At 44.8% G+C, this 18,337-nt stretch overlaps 1 protein-coding gene and 1 long non-coding RNA gene across 3 annotated transcripts in view; one reads left to right on the forward strand and one right to left on the reverse strand.

Moving 5' to 3' along the window:
• Positions 1 to 592: 592 nt before the first annotated feature.
• On the reverse strand, positions 593 to 13,791 carry LOC136656141 (uncharacterized). The gene is made up of 3 exons (XR_010794706.1): positions 13,708 to 13,791; positions 953 to 1,162; positions 593 to 674 (listed from the first exon to the last, which is right to left on the reverse strand). It is a non-coding gene; the product is annotated as an uncharacterized lncRNA (long non-coding RNA).
• Positions 13,792 to 14,358: 567 nt separating this feature from the next.
• ETV6 (ETS variant transcription factor 6) overlaps positions 14,359 to 18,337 on the forward strand; it is a 144,010-nt gene continuing 140,031 nt past the window's right edge. For both annotated transcript variants that reach the window (XM_066632600.1, XM_066632601.1), the window contains exon 1: positions 14,359 to 14,730. In XM_066632600.1, coding sequence (XP_066488697.1) covers positions 14,698 to 14,730 — 33 coding nt within the window. In that variant the 5' untranslated portion in view covers positions 14,359 to 14,697. The remainder of the gene's footprint in view (positions 14,731 to 18,337) is intronic.

An 18,337-nucleotide genomic window follows, 5' to 3' on the forward strand; every position in this document is an offset into this window, starting at 1 on the left:
GTCCTGGACAGATTGTCATTCTAAAAAGTGGGTCCCAGTGCTAAAAGTTTGACAACTGCTGCAATAAGGTGTTAGTAAGTTGGTGTGTGTGTGTGTGTGTGTGTGTGTGTGTGTGTGAGAGAGAGAGAGAGAGAGAGAGAGAGACTCTACAAGTTTTCAAAATCACTAAAATCAGAGTTTGGAGGAATAATCCCATCATGTTATAAATCAATCAATGCGTAATTTCATGCAGAATGCAATGATACAAACCACATTGAAATATCTGGTGCAGCCAAAAGGTTCAAAAGGTACAGCCAAAAAACCGGTGGGGGCGACAGAGGGAGGAGGGTCCCAATTCCCTCTTGGACTCACAAAGCAGCCAGCATCCCTCCGCAGTCCCAGCCACTGCTGCTTGCTGGGCGAGTGTTGGCTGCTGCCGGCTGACCCCAAGTGAGTCTGTGCCGAGAGGCTGGCACGCCGCCTGGCTGCGACGTCTGCCCTGAATAACCATCTGTGGTGGCCCCGACTTGTTGGTCTCAACAAATTCTGGGAGTGGTTCTCTCATGAAAGAAAGTAATTGTCTCTCTTCTTGTGTTTGCTTATGCTATTGATCTGGCAGTACCTATTCGTCACCAACAGCTGCTCCTTTGGGAGTGGATCACTCCCACATGGATCTTAAGCAGATCAGCTCCCACCTTTAGAGACAAAAAAAAAAATCAACGTGATTTAAGCAAAATGCACATTCATGCAAAAGGAGGTCATTCAAGGATGCTTTCTCTTCAAGAGTTCACTCCTCTTTTAATCTCTAATCCCCTGTTCCCCACCACCACCTTCAATTTCACTAATTTGCCATAATACAACTTTACTCTTCCAAATCCAACTGTGGGGATTCAAAACTGTCTTTTGGGAAAGAACAACATCAATGCCCACTGTGGCTGTTTCAGTTGTAGCTAAGAAGCAAAACACCAGGAACCTTAATGATTGTTGATTTCCTTCATCTAAGCCAGTGATTTTCAATCCGTGTCCTGCCAAAAGTCTGCAGGTGTGTCATGGGAGTTTGGAGCACAGCAGTTGAAAATTGCTGAAAAAGCTCTTCCAGGTTCTGCAGCTCTGTTTCTAGGGTAGCTCTCTGTAGTGCCAAATTGTCCGTCGCTCTTCCTCCATTGGCAGAGCCTCCAGAAAGCTGGAAATAACATCACAAGAGGCAAAGACCATTGAGAAGACCATAGAGGTCAATGTGCCATGAGAAGAAAAACATTGAAAATTGCTGAACAATGTGTAAGTGACTTGCTGTATCTTAGAAATACATGAAGTTCTCCCAGCCAAACCAATCCCATTCATGGAAGAGATATGTTTTGCTGAGTTGGAGTTTCTTTAGCTTCTTCTACGCAAATTGCATCAAGAGCAATTTAGCTATTTTCTTAATTGGCAGTACTTAAAATTGGGGCACCTGATAAGATCTCTTTTTGGTTTTATCCAGGATGAATCATTAATAAGATCTCCCTCCCATTTTTTCTGCTTGGCACATGCCCATTTGCCACAGAGTATGAGGCATCCTGAACTCTGTCATAAGGTCGCAAAGGAATAAAGAACAATACACAATGATCCTTAATGCATATGAATTGGAGATTATCTTAAAGTATGTTAGGCTGAAAGAATCCAGGCCGTTCAAATTCTTGCTCGTGGTTCAGAGGGGAAGTATGCAAGAGCATGATCGACTCTCCGGGTGAACCAAGGTGGAATTCTATAAAATCATTATGATTGTGTGGAAATCATGAACGGAAATTCGTTTTTTTCAGTCTCCCATAATACTAGAACTTGGAGGATCAGCCAGCAAATTGGACTGGCAATACATTCAGTGCAAAAGAAAGACATTGTCTCGCACAAGGCGTAATTCCCTTTTGAAATTTATTATTGTGTAAAGTGAAAAAGATCAATAGCTTGCAGAGCTCTCAAAAATATTAGACCAATTCATTAAGGGCAGCTTACCACTGGAAACAGGGCTGGCCTTAGGAGCTACACAGCCCAATTGGAAACATTTTTGTGGGGCCGCAAGTTCACAGCCAAGGTCTGTAGAATCTGTTATAAGTAAAATTCATCACAGACTTCATATCTCTATGGTAGAATGGAAGGCAATCAACATGTGAGCTTTAAAAGGGCATGGGAGTTAATAGACCAAATGAATCTAAGTGCATTTTAATATAAAGTTGCATTCATATAAGCCGACAAGGAAACAAACAATATGTGCATATTATCTTTGAAAAGCAAATAGTGACAAAAAGCACTTGTTTTAGTGATTGTGAAATGATTTAGTAAAAATACCGAGTTCATTTTTTTGTTCGGAAAAAAATTCAAACAGCCAATTGCAAAGTGTTGTTGGGTGTATTTGGCAAGACCGGATTACCCAAGTGCGGGTGCCCTGAGGCACAAGGCGCAATTGGGCGCTATTGGTCCAATTGGCTTAATGTTGGCACTGACTGGAATAAAGACAGTCAGGAAAGACATCAGTAGGCATCTAGATCAAGCCCAAACCAGATTGCAGGAATACCGCAAGCAGAGCTGCCCCTTGGGTAGGGCCACGGGGCAGAAACCCTGGGCCCCACACTTTCATGACTATGGCGGTTATAGGAGAGCCCCCCTATTGCTGAGTTACGCTGGACCTGCACCCCTCTAGGGATGGTTCTGAGTCTTCAAGAATTTGCACTTAACGCTATGTAGTCACATAGACATAGACAAAAAAAATCAGCTTTTTAGTCTCTGGTGTTCTCTATCAATGTGTTGATTTTATCTGTATGACATTTTATAAACTTTTTAGGACTATTTGATCTAAATGTTTGTGAAGTGTTTTTAACTTGTTTTCATTGTGTTTTTAATTATTGTTCTTTCATTTATGCTGCAAGGTGCCTTGGGTCTCTTTGGGGAGGAAGGCGGGATATAAATGCAGGCAGGCAGTAAGTCAGTCAGTCAGTCAGACAGTCTGAAGTCAATGAGATAAGTTAATAATGATCAACCTAAATTTAATTAATTCCAATAGGACTTACAACATAAACCTGCCTAACTCCCTGCACAGTGGTAGCCGTGTGGCACATGCTGAATCCCATGGGGGAGTTTTGGCCTCGAGAGGCCTCCTCAGAGGAAAGGAACACTTGTTCCATTTTTCCATGGTAAGCTCCCACCAGGCCAGTGGGTCAACCCAAACCTGCATCAGCAATATTGCTGGGGTAGGTCTGCATTGATCTATAAATGCAGATTGAGCCTGGGAATGGGGTTAGGATTCAGCAGCTGCCTCTGACACCAAACCCACCTTGGGGGACCCAATCTGCCCACACCATCACCTCCCTGCAGCAGTGCTGGCGCAGGCTACACCGCATCCCACAGGGATTTTTGGCTGCCAGAGGTATCCCGGGGTCACCAGACCTGTGCCCCCTTGCCCCAGAGTTAGTCGTAGCAGCCACAATGGGTCAATGTGGACCTGCACCAGCGATATCGCTGATGCAAGTCCATGCAGGCAGATCAGGCCCAGGAAGGGGGCTGGGGTTTGGTGTGCACTGCCAGCACCACACCTGCCCCCTCCTGGGCCTAATCTGCCCCTCCACATCTCTCCTCCCTGTTCTGCCCTCCTGCCCTGTTCAACCCTTTCTCTACTCTTCTCCTCTTCCTTCTGCCCCCTGCACCAGGCTTTCCTGCTCCAGCAGGTCTCCATCGCTCCACCAGCACACATGGGAGGGCTCTGGTATTCTCACCAGTGCGCTAGCACCCTGCACTGCCACAAAGTGCTTTAGGGTGCTTTTTCGTCAGCCAGCACCAGCATAACAAGTGTGTTGTCAGCACTACCGGTGAGTTGGATTGGGCTCTGAATCTTAATAGTATTAGGAAAGAAGTTAGTGTATGATATTTCTAAACCTCATTTGCCTCTATGGCAAAATTTAGATTGAAATTTAATGTATTTGTGTCCAGGCCTCTTATTTCCTCATGCTATGGTGCAAATGCACCATATATACTATTGCTAAGTGTGGTGTTTTGTTTTTTTTGTGACAACGAAATAAAAACAGATAACACCACTTTCTGCACTTCTCATTTTTGAAAAAAAAGGCAAAACTTGAAAAAAATTGAACCGTTTTCTATCACTTCTACATACTGTTAATGATTGTGGCTGTATCCGCTGACCCTATACCACCATATCACCTACCTAGAATATGTTTAAAGTGTTTATAATTTATAAAATTGGAATAAAAACATGTGTTTTTATTCACACTGCTGTAACATTGCTTTCTGCATGTCTCTTTTTGGAAAACACCGAAATCCATGACAAAACTATTTTCACCCATCTCTAACTATCACAAATATTGGGAAGGAAGGTTTGAATCCATTTGGAATCCAAACGGAGGAGATATTAAAATCCACCAATGCGGAAGATGCTACTGGAGGATCTTTGCAATGCCAAGAGCAATCATGGCAATTTCTTACAGTAATTCCAGGAGAAAGGAACAGTTATTGCATTTTGATTAGCAGCTGCTCTTTGGTTATGAAGGCAAAACCTAACAGGCTCTGCTAATGCAGAAAAGGTGATGGCACCAAGCGATTAATTAAGGCAGTAGGCAAAGATAAAAGCAGGAAAAGTATAAGGGCTGGGCAGGTACATAATAGGATAAGTTCATGATAAAGATCTTGAAGTGGGAGTTGAAAACAAGCAAATTAAGACCTATTGGGTGCATTGCTATAAAAAGTTCCAGATGAAACACACCCCAAATTGTTCTCCCTACACCTGCGGGCCATGACTCTCATTTTGTAGTTCATAAGCTCTCTGCTGCAAGGTGAGGTCACCAGTTCTAGCTCAGTTACATTTGCCCATAAAAATCTGGGCAAAAATGATTGCCATAGTACAAGAACCAGGATTTCAAATGAGATTGAAAAGTCTTGCTTCCCTTACTTTCAAGGACAGCCTGTTACAAAATCACTTTCCTGATGAGGTGAGAGAATTGGCATCTTCTCGTGTTGTATAATATTTGTTTATCTAGAAATATACCTGTTGAGCATGGGAGAACAGGCAAGCACCCAGCCCAACTATTTAAAGCAGTGTTTGTTTCTGCCACTTCAGTTTAAAAAAAAAAATCAAGACTTCTGTCTCTTCCACTAGTTGCATAAAAACTGCCTCACCTTTACACAGCGTGTGATTGGTCTGTGGAACTCCTTGCCACAGGATGTGGTGATGGCAACTGGCCTAGATGCCTTTAAAAGGGGATTGAATAAATTTCTGGAGGAAAAATCCATTATTTGTTATGTTACAAGAGATGATGTGTATGTGCAACCTCCTGATTTTAGAAGTGGGCTATGCCAGATGCAAGGGAGGGCACCAGGATGCCAGTCTCTTATTATTTGGTGTGCTCCCTGGGGCATTTGGTGAGATACAGGAAGCTGGACTAGATGGGCCTATGGCCTGATCCAGTGGGGCTGTTCTTATGAGTGTCAGGCAACAAGCAAGCATCAGTTATCAAAGGCCACTGGGCAATAACCTTCAGCTAGCAAACTACCCAACAGTCTTACAAGAAAGTGATTTCACATGTCCAAAGAGGACACTTAAGATAAGATACAATAAGATAACTTGATTAATTCAATTAATGTATCAAAAGACTATTAGATCAGGGATGCTTTTGAAACTGCAGATCACCAGAAGCTAAAAATAATTGCTGTATAGTCTTGAATGTTACGATTTATGTCTGAAAGCTTATTTTCAGAAAAATTGTGTCTTTATCCTTTCAGAAAAATTGTGTCTTTATCCTACATGGTGCAGCTAGTAGTTTTGAAATAATAATAATAATAATAATAATAATAATAATAATAATAATAATAATAATAATAATAATAATACAGGTATTTCTATACCGCCTTTCTTGGTCCTCAGATTTCTCCTCGGACTTTATTCAAGGCGGTTTACATAGGCAGGCTATTTAAATCCCTGTAGGGATTTTTACAATTTGAAAGAAGGTTCTATCTTTCAAGAAACCACAACATTCAGATGTTTCTTTCTGATCTGGCCGCACATTCTGGCCTCCATCCTCCCATGCTCAGAGCAGATGGAATAGCTCGGCTCAGCTTGTCAGCTGCTTCAAGGTCGCATGGTGCCGGTGGCCTTGAACTGGTGACCTTCAGATGTTATCTTGAGGAAAAAGGGTAAGGAAAGGGTAGGAAATTCTATATGAATCAATGCCCTACTTGGAGGGCTTCTACTTCTTTTTTTTTAATGTTTATTTATTTATTACAGATACAGGGTAGGGAAATGGGCTAGACTTAGGGATAGGTCTACGCAGGTTATGCATCAGGATATTGGCCTTGGATTACAACATGCTTTCTTAAAAAAAAAAAGTCTAGAAAAAAAGAAATTATCAATGCAAATGTTACATTTATCATTATAATATTTGCCAATTTATCTAAACAGTCAATATTATTTATCTAAAAATCTTTCCAGTCGTTAAAAGGTTTCCAATATCTTCTTATTCTACTTATATCTTTCTTTCATTCTTTATGTTAAGACATCCATTTCTGCTATTTCATAAATCTTATCTATTAATTTTTCTCTAATTGGAGTGTCTATAGATTTCCACATTTGCGCAAATAATATTCTTGCTGCTGTACTAATATATACAATAAAGTATTTCTTGTGTTGTTCTTTAATTTCTGATGTCACGTTTAGGAGGAATATTTCTGGTTTGAACAGTATTACACAATTCAATATCTCTTGTAACATTTTATGTATTATTTTCCAATATTTCTTTGCTTTTTCACATGACCACCACATATGATAAAAAGTCCCCTCAATCTCTACATTTCCAACACTTTTTTGATGAACCTGAATACATTTTTGCTATTTTCTCTGGAGACAAATGCCATCTATAAAACATTTTATATAAATTCTCTTTAAAAGATACCGCTTTAGTTATCTTAATATTTGTATTCCAAATTTGGAATATGGGAACAGATAAAATATAAAAAATATTCTAAACTACCCAGATGGATAAAACCACTCGAAATTGCAACTAATCCAAATTGGATTTAAAAAGATCAAAATAGATCATACAGCAAGTTGCTAAATATTAAAGGAGAACTCCTACGTAAAAATGAGTTAGACGAGAAAGGAATAAATCTGAACTGGTGGAATGAATTGCAAATAAGAACAAGAATATGAGAAGACCACAAAATAGGTCTCTCTATGAAGAAGATATAAGTTTCGATAAAATATTTTTGATTGATGAGGGAAAATATATTTTAAAAATGTACAACTTTCTCCTTGAGATGAGAATGGAGGATGAGATAGTTAATGACTCAGTGCTGCTCTGGGCAAAAAATTTTGGATATAACATATTGATTGATTGAGGGCTTCTACTTCTTTAGGTAGCTACCTATATGCTGAAACATAGAACATCACTCTTTTATTGGTCAGACAATCCAGCAAATTAAAAAGGAAAAAATAGCTGGGGGAAATTCACTTACTTGTACTCATATTTTGGAATATATTTTCAAAATGGATTAGCTTCAATGTGCACACACATATGTACACGCAAACACACTTATATGCATGTGTGTATGTATGTACGTATGTACCCAGGCTCCTCAGCATCATCAGGTCTTTCCACAAGGACATGAAGGGTACTGTTGTCTTTGATGGCTCTACATCAGACCCCTTTGACATCCGAAGTGGAGTGAAGCAGGGCTGTGTTCTTGCACCAACCTTGTTTGGGATTTTCTTTGCTGTCCTATTGAAGCAGGCCTTTGGAACTGCAACGGAAGGCATCTATCTCCAGACCACATCAGACGGAAAGCTCTTCAACCTCTCCAAAATGAGAGCAAAGTTCAAAGTCCAGCTGAACTGTCTGCGTGACTTCCTCTTTGACAATGAAGATGCAGCTGTCACCGCCCACTCCACCAAAGATCTCCAGCAGCTCATGAATTGTTTTAGCAAGGCCTGCCAAGGCTTTGGACTGACAATCAGTTTGAAGAAAACACAGGTTATGGGTCAGGATGTGGATTCACCTCCTTGCATTGTAATCTCTTTGCATAAACTGGAGATTGTCCATGACTTTGTGTACCTTGGCTCAGCGATCTCCAACCCTCTTTCTCTTGATACCGAGCTAAACAAACGCGTTGGTAAAGCAAATACCACGTTTTCCAGACTCACAAAGAGAGTCTGGTCCAAGAAGAAGCTCACAGAACACACCAAGATCCAGGTTTACAGAACTTGCATATTGAGTACACTTCTGTACTGCAGTGAGTCCCGGGCTCTTCGCACACAAAAGGAGAGGAAACTGAATGCTTTCCACATGCACTGCCTCCGACACATCCTCTGTATCACCTGGCAGGACAAAGTTCCAAACAACGCAGTCCTGGAACGTGCTGGAATCCCTAGCATGTCTGCACTGCTGAAACACAGATGCCTGCATTGGCTTGGTCATGTTGTGAGAATGGGTGATGGCTGGATCCCAAAGGATCTCCTCTATGGAGAACTCGTGCAGGGAGAGCGCCCTACAGGTAGACTACAGCTGCGATACAAGGACATCTGCAAGAGGGATCTGAAGGCCTTAGGAATGGACCTCAACAGGTAGGAAACCTTGGCTTCTGAGCATCCCGCTTGGAAGCAGGCTGTGCAGCATGGTCTTTCCCAGTTTGAAGAGACACTTGGCCAACAGACCGAGGCAAGGAGGCAAAGAAGGAAGGCCCATAGCCAGGGAGACAGACAAGAGACAGACTGCACTTGCTCTCAGTGTGGAAGGGATTGTCACTCCCAAATTGGCCTTTTCAGCCACACTAGACGCTGTTCCAGAACCACCATTCAGAGCGCGATACCAGTCTTTTGCGACTGAAGGTTGCCTATATATATGTATGTATGTATGTATAATTTGACTTTACATGGTATTATTCCTCTTTATAATTTCTGTTATAATTTTGTTGGTGGTGATGTTGTCCTCTCCCAGTCTGGCATCTCCATGGAGTCCAGAACGGCTCCATCCTCTTCTCACACTGCACTGCAGCAACATTCAGCAATGTTCTCACAGCACACTGACCTCTATGGTCTTCTCTATGGTCTTTGCCTTTTGTAATGTCACTTCTGCCTTAGACACTAGGAGTTACTGGGGGAAATGATAGCTTCTGTTGCTGCCACCAAGACCCTGAGAGAAGGAAGAGGCTACCTTGGGAAAACCTCTCCCCCCTGTTAGAAAAAGGAAGCCCTTAGTGTGCGGGGGATCCAAGCAGTACTGAGGATGTGCAATCTGGAAAAGTGCGGCCAAAGTGCTGTCGGAGGAACGGAGACTGGTAGGCAATAAAAAACAATTGGAAGAGTTTGTTATGGGGGTGAAGTAACATGGCAAGAAATGGAGAAAAGCAATGGAGAAAATCACAAATGGGCACATTTCAAACATCAGCCAGGGAATGGAAAGCAGGGAAATGGAATTGCTGCAGATGCCTAAAAAAAAGGGCTCCCTCCCCCTTGGAGCCATTCCCACTGGTGGGAGCAAAATGGAGGCAGAGGCAGGGAGGTGAATGCCTCTGTTTTGTTCCCACTGCCTGGAATGGCTCTGAAGGGGAGTGGCCCCTCGCATGCCACAGTGAGGCTCCCTGCAAAACTTAGTGCTTTGCACCGTCTCTAGCTACGCCACTGGAAAAATGTCTCAAGGCCCTATCCTATCCCCAGGGCCAATGCAGCCCCAAGGTTTGATCTCAGTGGAATGTTTTCAAAGATTCCATGAAGCCAAGAATGGGGTTGTTGTATAGACTTTCAGCCGTCAAGGATCACCGATACAACAAGCCCACGCTTGGTTTCATGGAATGCTTGAAATCATTCCACTGAGATCAAACAATAGGTGGTCAACAGACATTTGACTGGTGAGTTGACCAAAATGCAAACTAAATGTTACAAGATCCTGAGTATGTACTCTTGCTTTGTAAATGTAAAATACAACAGTGGATCATAAGTAGAGGTGTTTAATTCCAGTGACTAAGGACCCAATCCTGTGCAACTTTCCAGTGCAGCTACAATGCAGCTCTGTGGTAAGGGAACGAACATTCCCATACATTGAGGAGGGCCTGTGACTGCCTCCCCACCACAAGATGCAGCGCATGCCCCTTTGGCACAGCTGCACTGGCACTGGAAAATTGCATGGGGTTGGGCCCTAAGATAGGAGTATAGCCTAAGCCTTACTGAACATAGTGTGCTTACTTCTGAGTAAACAATACTGTTTTCAAACACCTCTAATCATAATAATTCTAGTAAAAATAAAGAAAAAGGGAGACATTGCAAGAAGGAAGACAGCTCACTCCTGTGCTATACAAGATTGGTTCTTGACTGACAAACTGCGTTCTCATCAGAACCCAGGACTGGCAGTTCACTGATGCAGGGTAGCATTTGTGGAAGTACCTCTGAATTAACAACCATGCATTTCCCAAAAGCATCAGTGTGTTCTAGAGTAAGCTGTCCTGAATATATACTGCATTCAAGTTCAGTCCTCATTATCACAAAAAGCCTGTTAAGATATTTACTTCTTGCTTTTTCAGACGCAAGATTTATTTCAGTCTGCACAGGAAATTGAAATGATGTGCCACAGGTCTGACTTCCAGACAGAATCCTGTTATTCTGAATTTTATTTTGGACTGGCTTTCACATGACTGCCTGTGAATCAGATAACATTTGCCAGTTCCCAGGCGCCATTTTTCTGTGCATGTAGACACAGTGAGAATTTATCTCCATAAAGGCAATGGAGTCCTGAACAGGTCAGGTTTTATCTCACATGTTTTAGGGCGCAATCCTAACCCCTTATGTCAGTGCTTTCCAGGACTGGCATAGCAGTACCAATGGGACACGTGCTGCATCCTGCGGTTGGGTGTCACTCACGGAGGCCTCCTCAAAGGAAGGGAATATTTGTTCCCTTACCTCGGAGCTGCATTGTCAGTGCTGTCACTGCTTGTCAGTGCTGGAAAGCACTGACATAAGGGGTTAGGATTGCACCCTTAATTAGACACAAGCCTCTGAGGGCCCAATCCTATCCAACTTTCCAATGCTGGTGCAGCTGCAGTGCAGCCCCAAGGAAAGGGAACAAACATTCCCTTATCTGGAGGATACCTCCATGACAGCTCCTGTACTGCAGGATGCAACGGCTGCACCAGCACTGGAAAATAGGATAGGATTTGGCCCTGAATCAGGTATTTCAACATTTTTCTTGCAACACATTGCAAGGGATTTTCAATGTTCTTGTAGCGCATTGATCTCTATGTTCTTATGGCCTTTGCCTCTTGTGAAGTCACTTCTAGCTTCCAGGAGACTCTTTCCAGATCTGCAGCTCTGTTTTCAGGGCAACTGTCTGTAGTATTGTCTGTCCCACTTCCTCCGCAGACTATTCTGCTGAGACAATTTATGACAACAGGTAGGTACCCTAGAAACAGAACCCAGAGGAGTTTTTCAGCAATTTTCAACCGCTGTGCTCCAAACTTCCCGCAACATGCCTGCAGACCTTTCACAGCGGTTGAAAGTCACTGCTTTGAATGATAGATTGAAATAAATAAAAAATACCACTAAACATGAAAGTGTAACCTCACTTTACTAAGGAGTAAGCCCTAGTGAACCTAATGGGACTTACTTCCAAGTAAAGATGCATTGGTCTTGGCTGCACTTCTGTGTTCTCTTTGAAAAACTGTTGCAGCAAAGTAGGAACCAAAAAGGGTTTGAACATTTCCTTTGCCATTTAAAGCATCTATTGCAAACGTATCACAATATATATATTTTTTTCTAATAGACAGCTGTGAAACCCAATTTAAGGGAGAGAATCAGGGTGCTGGAGAGAAGATGGGAAGGGTAATCAATGCATCTGCCTGTCGGTCTTATTATTAAAAATACACTTTTCCATCTCAGACATATACCACATGGCAGGGCCTACAGGAAGAGTTTTATCAGGGGATACACTACTTCTTTTGGACCCCTTCCAAAGGGGGACAGTAGGGGCAAAACAGAGCAGGGAAGGATGGTGATGCAGGTGGGTAGAATGGGATGGGGAGGAGGCAAAACAGGGCAGAGGGAGAAAGTCTTTGTGAAGCCCAGTAGAGCTAGGCTGCAAATGTAGAGCCCAGGACTACCTGCCTATGTAGCACTGGCAGCTAGATATGGTAATATAGAAAACCAAACATACATCCAAGCCTCTCTCAGGGTGACCAGATGTCATAAGGCACCCCAAAATGACATCCAAGAAAAACACTTGCATACTTTTCATGTGGTTAATTTAAACACTCTATTTCTTATTATTAAATTTAAAACTATATTGCATATAAATTATTACATGTAATTTATTATTTACAAGAAGGCTATGTGCTGTCTGTGGGGGCCCGCTCATGGGAAAAGGGAGGACATTTAAGTTCTTTCCCAGGACACGAGGTTAAAAAAGAGGACATGTCTTGGAAAAAGAGAATGTCTTGTCACCCTGGTCTCTCTGCAATCTTTTAAATACAGAACATCACTGCAAAAAATCAGCAACATCATACTTAGGCCCCCACTAGAATGGAAGGTGTCCTACGTGTACAAAAACTTCCTTCTGCAGCAGCTGTAGCCCGCAGCTGTGTCCCTGAGCTCCTGTCCACTCTTTCATGGTTAGGGAATCTGCAAGCCAAAGAGCTAGTACAGCAGGCCTGTTTCCACCCAGATTTGACACTGTGTCACAGGGACCTGTGGGTGGGCGGGTGGGGAGGCAGGTGAGGCAGTGCCTCCCTGTGGAAGTCTTTTGAAAAGCACCACCATCATGGGTTGTGAGTAGTTGAGCACCTCCCACAGTGGACTCCAGCGGGGAGGCACTGCCTCACCTGCTTCCCCACCCACTGCAGGTCAAGGAGGGTCACATGCGCATTCCTCAACCCGGCACACGTGCCTTGTGGATGCCTCCAGCATCCTGCGTGGGCAGAGATCAGAAAAAGTAAGCGCTGATCCCAGGATATTTCTGGGGCCCCTCTTCTGGCTCCTGGGCCCCCGCACCCCCTTCTCTTGGGCCCTGCCACGTGGGAGAAAGCAAGCAAGAGAGAGGTGTCCACACTGCTTCCAAAAGCCCCAGCTCAGACCCCGAGTTTTCCATCAGCAAAGCTGAGCCCAGCTGCAGGAGAGGCGGGATCCTGCCGGAGAGCCCCCTCCTCTGCCCCCTCTGCTTCCCTGACCCCTTGCCTTTGTCCCCTCCCCCTCCCTCCGGCTTTCCCTGCGCTCCGTTTGTGTAACCAAAGCTCTCATTTCCTGGTAGCATCTCTTAAAGAGGCAGCGCAGGGCAAGCCCCAGACAAAAGGCGATTGTGTTCTTCGCCTCCCCTTTCCTCCCTGCAGTGGCGTGGCTAGAAGGGGGGCAAGGCACCAAGTCTTGCAGGGAGCCTCACCGCAGCGTGCATGGGGCCCGGCTCCCTGCAACACTTAGGGCACAATCCTCTACACGTCTACTCAGTAGTAAGCCTGTTGTGTTCAATGGGACTTACTCCCAGGAAAGTGTTAGATAGGATTGCAGCCTCAGTGCTTTGCACCCCCTCTCTAGCTACGCCACTTGTTCCATGGAATGCAGGGGGGTTCGCTCCCAAGTCAAAAAGTGCAACCTCCCAGCTCGATCCCCCCCATGCATGCCTACTCAGACGTTACGTGTCGCTGCGTGTCACTGAGTTTGTGCCCCCCCCCAGGCAAGCATTCCTACGATCGCAGCTCTCGGCTATACACACGCAGACTTACACCTGCGATGCATCCCCAGTGGGGCCCACTTCCGAGTGAACACGCAAGGCGCGCGTCTTCAGTCCGATGCGCACGTGCAGCGCCATACCCGTGTACGTTCACTCCAGCAGCAATTGCACTGCGGTCGCATTCAGGCGCTGTTACTCTCAGCTCAATGTGCAGAGGCTGCGATCAGAGGCGATCAGCCTCTGCTTTGCAAAAAGAAATCGATGATGACGAAGATGATGATGATGTGGTGGTGGTGGTGGTGATGACCAGTGGCGTAGCTGGGAGGGGGGAAAGCGCTGAGTTTTGCAGGGACCCTGCACGGCCCCTCCTCTTCGGAGCCATTTCAGGCGGGGGGGCAAGCCCCCCCGCCTGGAATGGCTCCGAAGGGGAGGGGCCGTGAGGCTCCCTGCAAAACCCAGTGCTTTGCCCCCCCTCAAGCTACGCCACTGATGATGATGATGCACTTTTTGGGTTCCCCCCACAATGTAGTGCCTGCTTTCGGGGGACCCCTTTTCTTTGCACCCCTCCCAGGAGACCCCCCCCTTCCCTTGCAAGCCGGTCCTGTGTGCCATTTCCTGGCGGGCTCCTTTAAGGGGCTGAGCCCAGTGCTGGGAACTCACGTCACTTTTCAGTCCAGAAACTCTCCCGATCAATGAGAGCCGCCGGGCTGCTCAGCCCCCTGCCTTTCAGTTTCTCTCTTCCAGGAAGGGGAGAATTCCCTCCTTGGCGGGGGGAGGGGGAGAGGGCGCAGGGGGGGCCCGATCCCGGCTCCTGGAGGTGGGCAGAGAGGTCTGTCTGTCCCCCCCCCCCCCGTGATCCCAAGCCAGCCATGCAGGGCGCAGCTGGGCTGCAAACCTGGCTTGGCCCCTTGGCAGGAACTTCTCTCTGAAGCCTGGGAAAGGACCTCTGCTGCTGGGTAGGAGGAAGAGGAGAGGAAGGAAGGAGGAAAAGAGCCAGCCCAGAACTTCCTGGTCTCCTGATCTCCTCCTCTGCTGCCGAGACATGTCGGAGGGTCCCGGGCAGGGTGGCATCAAGGTAAGGCGCGCAGCCCCTGCCCAGCCTGCCTGGATCGCCTGCGCCGGGAGGCGAGCTCGGCAAGGCTACAACGAGTTGTTGTTACACAGTTGCCCCCGACGGCTTGCAGCAGGCGGAAACAGCCCGGCCCCGATCTCCTTTCCCTTCACCTTGGAGGAGCCCGTCCCTGCCTCCCTTTGTCTCCCCCCCAAAGGGAATCCAGCTGGACCAGCCCCTCCGGTCTGGCTTGGTGGGTTTGCAGGGGGAGCGCAGGAGTGGGGTGGGCTCTGGCTGCACACCGCTGGGACCAGGGAGGGCTGGAGTCAGGGTGAAGTTTCTGAGCGGGGGGGGGGGAAGAGAAGGAAGTTTCCCCCCTGAATTGGAAATGGAGCTTGAAACTTACAAAAGCATGCCCTCCTTCCCAGCAGAGATCTGACTAGAAGCAGCTGTTTACTAGCAGCTTTTACTAGAGTTAGCTGTTTACTAGCTGTTTGCAAGAAGGTTCCAACTCTCCAAGTTCTGGCTTGGTGGTGCAGCTCCGGGGCGGGGGGGGAGGTCGGTGTGTGTGCAGCCCAAGCCTGTTCGTGATTCCTGAACTTGGGAAACAAGGCCCCCCCCCAGTTAACCCATCTTTGCCCGGCCCACAAGTGTACACTGCCCCTGTTGCATGTATGCAACGTTGATTAATGGGACTCATTCATTCCCACTGATGTGTAGCCTTACTTCTAAGTAAGCCCCCATGGAAGTGGGCTGCAAATGTACACTTCACCCGCACAATGTATAGTTTGATCCTGTCCATGTTCACTTGAGGTCAGTTCCATTCAGTTCAGTGAGACTTGGGCTGTGATCCTGTATGCACTTTCCTGGGAGGATGCCCCCCCCCCCCACTGAACATAATAGAACTTACTTCCATGTAGAGAGGAAGAGTCAGGATTGTTCCTTCCTAAATTTCAGAGTCTTTCCCAGTATTATAAGCCTGGATAATTTTGACCAGTCTGGGTGGTGTTGTGACAGTAAACAAGCCAATCAGTTATTTGTTGTGATCACTACAAAAGAGAGTAAGAGCCCAATCCTATCCAAATTTCCAATGCAGTTGTGCCAGTGGGGTGTGCGCTGCATCCTGTAGTGGAGGGGTAGTCACTGGGGCCTCCTTAAGGTATGGGAACGTGTGTTCCCTTACCATGGGGCTGCATTGTGGCTACACTGGAGCTGGAAAGTTGGATAGGATTGGGCTCTGAGTGTCCTCCAGTTTGACAGGTAAATTACATGGGGGGGGGGAATTATTTTTGAAAAGTCAAACAGCTTGGTACCAGAACTGCATGTATTTGCTGTGTCATTAATTTAGTCATTGGATGTCTGAAATGAAGAATGACCAGAGAAGAGTCTGCCTTGCTTTTGTAGTTGTAAAATTGCACTTCTGTCTGCTTTACTAAACTTTATTCCCAGTTCCTTGCAAAGTTGAATAGAACTAAATGGATGTATTGTGGCCAAGGAGGTCAGAAAATGATAAAATGGGAATCCTGCTTGGGTGAGCTCCTTCCTTGCAACCAGATATGCACCTCGGTACACGTGTGTTCAAACATGTGTGTTCTTTTTTTGCAACTGAATGATGTGTGCTACTACTGAAGTTTCAACCCTGTGCACACTTACCTGAGTTTGGTAATACTTGTCTCTAAGGAAATGTGTCTAGGAGTGGGCTGCAGTCTAAAATACATTTACAGAATAATCCTAGACATGTCCACTCAAAAAGAAAGCTCCACTGAGTTGAGTGGGGCTTACTCTCAGCTATGTGTATTTGGGATTGCAGATTTATAAGGGAGATTGCAGACTTAATAAGGGAGTCGGTCCCATATAACTTGGTAGTAGGAGTTACTTCTGAGGAATAACACACTTAGGATCTCACAACATCCATGTTCAGATTCTGGAGTCCTAGCCTTGCTTTGCGATCAATTTCCAGGGGCATAAATTGTGTTGTGCCAGGGGCATAGTTGTAGCTTAGGTCAAGATTTAGTATGTACCAGAAATATGTACGCAGATGGAATACTTGGAAAATACAATATAAATGTGGAATTTCTGAAAATAGCATTCTTTTTATGTCTGTGGGACCTGGTGTTGTATAGTGGCTGAGGGTGTGAGGTGGAAATCCTCTGGTTCAAATCTCGCCACGTTGACAAGAAACTTTCAACTCTTAGACAAGCCATTGTTCTGGTAGTTTCAGGCTCCCTATTTTCAATATGGGCCATAGAAATGTTTTAAAGATTAACTGAGATAATGTGAAGTCTTCCAGACATTTGAATTATTCCATTGTTCTACTGTTTAAATTGTTCTACTCTTGTGGGGTATCTTGCTCTGAACATATGTGGCAGAATTGAATGAAATAGCTAGTATCTGCTCATGTTACCTGCCTGATTCTATCTCTGCTCACAAAAGTAAGTCCCACTAATTTCATTAAGACTTATTCCTGAGTAACTGTGAAATAGGCTTGCAGCCTAAGGGCCCAGTTCCATCCAGCTTTCCAGCAGGGATGCAGCCGTGCCAACAGGGCATGTGCTGGTGGGCAGTCAGGCCTCCTCAAAGTAAAGGGACAAACATTCCCTTACCTCAGAACTGCATTGCAGCTGCATCAGTGCTAGAAAGTTGGATAGGATTGGGCCCTAAGGCACATATGAGCACCCTGAAAAGGGTATGTCTTGGACTGCAGAACAATGGCATATATCCGCTTTGAATGCCCTTCAAGGAAAGAAAGTGAATATAAATGTGTGTATAAATAAATAAAATATAACAGGGGTCTGGGGTAGCCAAAACGTGCTCGTAAGCCACGCGTGGCCCTTTGACATATAAGGTGCAGCTCACAAGCATGTTGTCCGAGCTTCTTTTAGCATCACAATTAATATAAAAGGTAAATAAGAACTTTTCAAGCTTTATTATTATTATTATTATTATTATTATTATTATTATTATTATTATTATTATTATTTTATTTACTGGGTATGAACTAAAAGTCCACTGGATTAAAACACAAGTTTAAAGTTCACAGTGAGTAACTATATTTGAGAATGTAGATGCTTAAATATTGCTGCTCTCATACATCTCTCCTGTGGGGCTCGAACCTCTGCAGCTCTTACATGTGGCTCTTACATTAAGCAAGTGTGGCTACCCCTGGCATATAGCGAAGTTTCTCATTTTAAGTGGCATCTATATAAATTTTGCAAATCCACACACACACACACACACACACACACACACACACACACACACACACACACACTTTTTATTTCACTGATTTATCCTTTGTCTCCAGGACAAGTTGTGATGCTTCAAACCCAAACTTTCAATTTCCACATGTTCATAACTTGTGTCACTCGGATATATGTATATATACCAACATTTTATGGTAATGATTCCATCCTTAAGAGGGTGGCATTTTAAGGCTGAGTGGTCAGTAGCAACTGGGTATTTGTCAACTTGAAAGCAAGTGTACTCAGTAAAGTTCATTCATATATATTGTTTATGATAGCTGCCAACTCTGTGGGATTAGGTAGAACCTTGAAGTTTTCATGTCTATACTGTGTTCTCCCACTGTGTAAATACAAATTATCTTTATGTATTTCTTATGCGATTCAGGGGT

This window comes from Tiliqua scincoides, chromosome 6 (assembly GCF_035046505.1).
Source record: "Tiliqua scincoides isolate rTilSci1 chromosome 6, rTilSci1.hap2, whole genome shotgun sequence".
Classification (NCBI taxonomy): Eukaryota; Metazoa; Chordata; class Lepidosauria; order Squamata; family Scincidae; genus Tiliqua; species Tiliqua scincoides.